Raw genomic sequence first — 5,592 nt, forward strand, 5'->3', positions numbered from 1 at the left:
GTGTCAAAACAGACTAGACAGTGCTTAGCAGCAGCAGCAAACAATTAATCTTTGAATTTCTATGAAAAATTAGTCTTATGCCTAAATAACTGGATTCCTTTGTTCTTTTAAAGAAGACCGTTTCTCTCTGTCCAATTAGAAAAAAATGATAATACAAAGTGCTGATATACTTCAAAAATATAAATCAGAAGCAAAATTTAAATAGTTACTATACAAGTTCAAATCCTGATGACAAATTATGAAAACAAAAAGCTTGTTGTAAAGCTTGCTAAAAATATGGACTTCTAACCTAATAGGTTGACATTTCAAGCCCACCAGCTGCTCCTTGGAAATCCTGCACAGGGTCACTATGAGTCAGAACTGACTCAATGGCACTTAACAGCAACAACTTAGTGATTTGGAGTCCTAGTGTAGTGCTATAGGAGAAGCACTGAAATGCTAACTGCAAGGTCGGCAGTTCAAACCCACAAGTTTTTTGGATTTCTCAAGGGCTAGTACTGGAACACTATCGGGAAAGAGGTTCAACAACCAATAGTGCTCATTACTGCGAGATGCTCACTGAAGAGCTGAACTTTAAACTTCATATTAAATGCAGAGGACTGCTATCCAAGGGCACTGTGATCTTGCAAGACAGCGCACATCTGAACACTTCTGCCCCCCACTGTTGACACTGCAAAAACTTCATTTTGAAATGTTAAAGCATCTGCCCTATAGTCCTGATCTTGCTCTACTGCACTGTACCATGTTTGGTCCCCCAGAATCAGCCCTTTGAAGATGAACATTCATTCACCTTTGATAAAGAAGTGAAGACAGCAGTGCACTTGTGGCTTGTAGCTCAGTCTGAAACATTTTTTAATAAGGGAATACAAAAGCTTGCTGACAGATGGACAAGATGTATTGAAAAGCAAGGGGATTATACTGAAAAATGATTATATTGAAAAATTATATTCTAAAAGTTGATTAAAATGAATTCTACAGCCAGAAGTGCAGATAACTTTTGACTCACCCTCGGAAATGTGTGAGACCACATAGCTACTATCACACTTCAAGAGGCCTTGACATTAGACTTTCACAATATAATGGGGTTACTTATGCATGTCATAATGATACATTTGAATCATCTAAGAAATTTCCAACTCAACATACTTAGATTATGAAGAAATATATAAATTGTTTGAAAGATTTATGCCAGAAATTATTTCAATTATCAAATTATGATAATTGTATTTTGAAAATCCACTTATATAGCCCTCATGACCCCATTACAGGTTTACAAACTCTACTTCTTAAAAAGTGAAAGATTTCAAACAAAACATATTCAAATCAGAATTCTTAAAATTACATGTCAGCTATTGATGGAATTACTTGCAAAGCATGGTTTATTACAAATGTAACTGTATATATTAGAGGGTTTTCTTTTCCTGACTCCTGTTATAGCAGTAGTCATGAATATGCTCTATACGTTGAAATTAACTGATAATCAATATTTTATGTAGATACAGCAATAATTATGTAACTATATGATTATGCAATAATATGCCAAGAAATATGGAATGTAAATTTTCTTAATCTACTCATATGATCATCCAATATTTTCCACAGAAGATTTTTTTCATATAAATCTTTCTGTGTAACAATGAACAAACCCAGGAAAGTATGTTGTTGTTGTTGTTAAGTGCTGACCCATAGCAACCCTGTACATGGTTTCCAAGGAGCAGATGATGAGTTTGAACTGCTGACCTTGAAGTTCAAACTGAACTTGTGGTCCTGTACATTATCCTGTAGCATCACACTAGGAACTCCAAGGCAAGTATAATGAAGTTTATCTCTGAATTTTTCTCTTTAGGAGTTTGGCAAGCTATGGGATAATGCACTAGACTGCAAGGCTGGTTTGAACCACAAGGTCGGTGGCTCAAATTCACCAGCCACTCCCTGGAAATCCTATACAGGGGTGCTATGGGTCGGAACCGACTCAACAGCACTTACCAACAACAACATATTACCCATGGAGGCCTGCTGTGGCACAGCAAGATAATGCTCTGGATCGCGAGGTCAGCTTGAACCACAAAGTCGGTAGTTCAAACTTACAAGCTGCTCCTTGGAAACCCTACAGAGGGACACTATCTGAGTCGGAACGATTTTATGGCACTTAACAACAACATATTTACCCATACCTGGGTCACCAGGAGTTGCAATCAATTTGACAATAACTAAGAAGGCATTATGGAGTCCTGATAAGACGCTGTAGGATAAGCATTAGACTGAAAAGTCCTTCTAAACTTCAAGGTCACCAGTTCAAACTCATCAGCCACTTCTAGAAAACCCTATACAGGGTTGCTATGAGTAAGAACCAATTCAGTGGCACTTAACAACAAGAAGATATTATAGATTTTCAAGCATCAGTCTTCTACCATAACCACTTCCTTCATTCAAGTCCCATGATCTGCACCAAAGTAGAAAAACTAATTCTGACCTTTGTTGTTCTGTCTGACAAGGACTTTTTAAAAGGTATCAAATATGGGAAAATGTGAATAAACTTATGCCTATGAAAAAGAATCACCTGGCTAAATGGTTATTTTTTAGGGTCCTTAGCTTAACATAAAAGAATCTTGTACTTGGAAAACTTGTTTACCTGGGTAGCACCAACAGTTAAGCTCTCAACTCACCAAGAGGTACCGCTAAAGAAAAGCCTCTGAAAGGTCACAGCCTTAACGTCAGCAACTGATTATTTAGAAGACCAAGTAAATGAATGAATCTTGAAGTCATTATGCTGAATGATTCAACATCATAGATAAAATTTTTCCTAAACTTGTCACTAATATAGAAATCCCCCTCACCCTACCCAAACAAGGTAGTTATTAAGCCACTGGCTAAGCACACTCACCAGAAGTATTATAACCCCACCCCTAAATAACAGTAAGGGAGAAGAAAAGGTTGACAAAGAAAGACAACTAAAGCAATAAAGTATAAGAGAGTGATAGATGGTTGACAATTACTGGTAGGAGAATTAACCACAAAAATAAAGGGCCATTTTTCACTCTATCAATGATAGATAAGTTAAAAACTTACTTACCACCAAGGTGGGTGCAGTCAATAATCCCCAAGCAAAAAACTCCAAAAAGATGACAATTACCGCATGATAAACACTGGGAGAACCGATTCCTTGAGGCTGCAGAAAACAAGTATTTTAAAAGTTAAGAAACCAGTCAGTGCATTCCAGGATTACTAATAACAATGACAATTTTGTTATATTGTAATGTTGTTGTTAAGTACCGTGGAGTCAGTCTGACTTATAGGGACCCTGCAGGGTTTCTGACGCTGTAAATCTTTACTGGAGCAGAAAGCCTCATCTTTCTCCCGCAGATCAGCTGGTAGTTTCAAACTGCTGACCTTGAGGCTAGCAGCCCAATTCATAACCACTACGTTACCAGAGCTCCTTTATATTGTAATAGTCAACAAATATTTATTAAGAAAATACATGTATTGGATACTGTGTCAAACACTTGGACACTATTACTTTCTTCAAATAGCTGATGATTAAGTGATAGGGACAAATTAATCAATTAATTTAAGTAGCATTGTACAATGAGGATGTGATTTTCAGGAAACATTTCCAGAGAAAGGATTATATTATGCAAATCTGCTACATGAGATCTCTTTATTCAAGAGCAAAAATATCACTTTGAGGACTAAGGTGCACCTGACCCAAGCCATGGTATTTTCAATAGTGTCACATGCATGTGAAAGTTGACCAGTGAATACGGAAGACTGTAAAACTGATGCATTTGAGATATGGTGTTGGAGAAGAACATTTAAAAGTACCATGGATTGCCAGAACAACAAAGAAATCTGTGTTGGAAGAAGTGTAGCAAGAATACTCCTTAGAAAATAGGGATGGCCAGACTTCATGTCTCAAACTTCAGACACATTATCAGGAGGGACCAATCCCAAGAGAAGAAGAATATCATGCTTAGCAAAGTGGAGAGTCAACAAAAAAGAGGAAGACCCGCCCCGCCCCCCCAACGGCACCCCTCCAGTGAGATAGATGGAATGGTACAGTGACCGCAGCAATGGGCTCAAGTGTAACAATTTTGAGGATGGCACAGGTCGTCAGGGCAGTATTTTCTTCTGTTTACATAAGGTCACTGTAAGTTGGAACCGACTTGATGGTACCTAACAACAGCAATCCTTCCCTTTTGTTTCCAACCTTCACATTCCAATTACCAGTAATTATCAATACATGTGAATTGCATGTTTGATCAATTCATACTGAAAAAAATGGGTAGAATTCTTTAATCCTCATTGGCTTTAAAGGCTGGTGTGTAAATTTGAATAACAGTGGTATTAACTGGTCTCCATTGTAAGCATATGAATATTATACTATCACAGAAAGCATTGTATTTCAAGACAGATCTGAAGCTAGTTCTTTTTGATTATGAATGTAACGCCATTCCTCTTGAATTTGTTATTCCTGGCATAGTCAACCCAATGACTGTCAAATTTAAAATGGCCAATATCAGTCCATTCCAGCTCATCAATGCCTTGAATACATGAAGTCGTGATTGGCACTGTACAATAAAACACTGGACCGAAAGGGAGGTTTGAACCACAAGGTGGCAGTTCAAATTCACCAGCTGCTCCTTGGAAAGAAACCCTATACAAGGTTGCTATAAGTTGGAACTGACTTGATGGCTCTTAACAACAACAATGCCTTGGATATGGAATTGTTATTGTTGTTTTAAAAGCTTTTATTATGAACTAAGTGACAGTTTATAAGGCAGATAATCAGTTTTGCACGGAACCAATCATATCTTGTTTCATTACAATGATTACAATCCCCTCCATGCACCATCGGTTAACAGTATTCATCTCTAGTCCCTCTTTTTTCATTTTTTGATGTACACAACGTATACAGGAAATATATATTCATTTAAAGAACCAAAAGGCACATTTGCAACCCAGCCTCTTGCCCGCTGGCACACAGCCTTTCTCATTCCATGGGTCTAGAGTCCTCAGCTACTCCATCTCTCTATGCCATCACCTCTGGTGTCACTGCTTCTTTGGTTAGGATCCCACACTCTGCTCATGTTCTTCCCTCTTTATGGTCCTAGGGACCTCTGTCCCTGGAATGAAAGATTAACTACTCCCCCTTTTTGTTTCACATCTTCTACTTTTACAGTTGTGACAAATCACAATTAGTCATAAAATTATGCATGATTGAATCAAAGAATCCTATCCTCATCCTCTCCCATCCCCTTTCATCTAGACAAGAAACCCATCTAGACAAGAGGACAACTATCCAGTGGTGACTCTACCCTACCACCCTTGCTCTGAAAATAAGCACACTCTTGAAAACTTGTAAGCCCACCACTTTGTGCTTTTATAGCCCCCCATTTTTGGTACCTAATGTCTAAGTTGTCCATCCCGATCAACCCTGTATACTGATGGGATACACTTGATCTTTGATGTGAAGACTTGTTCCCGCCTCTCAGTTGGAATTTTGAGCAACATCCACATAAGTAAAGGTCAAGTTCATCAAATTGTAGCAATCTACACTTGTTTCTGTATTAAACTTCTTTATCTTCCTCTAGT

General features: G+C 37.9%; 1 protein-coding gene across 1 annotated transcript in view; it reads right to left on the bottom strand.

Annotated features, from left to right (window-relative positions):
• HIAT1 (hippocampus abundant transcript 1) overlaps positions 1–5,592 on the bottom strand; it is a 72,617-nt gene that overhangs the window by 51,918 nt on the left and 15,107 nt on the right. The window contains exon 2 of the mRNA XM_006830920.1: positions 3,074–3,169. Coding sequence (XP_006830983.1) covers positions 3,074–3,169 — 96 coding nt within the window. The remainder of the gene's footprint in view (positions 1–3,073; positions 3,170–5,592) is intronic.

Source organism: Chrysochloris asiatica, unplaced genomic scaffold, assembly GCF_000296735.1.
Source record: "Chrysochloris asiatica unplaced genomic scaffold, ChrAsi1.0 scaffold00002, whole genome shotgun sequence".
Lineage (NCBI taxonomy): Eukaryota > Metazoa > Chordata > Mammalia > Afrosoricida > Chrysochloridae > Chrysochloris > Chrysochloris asiatica.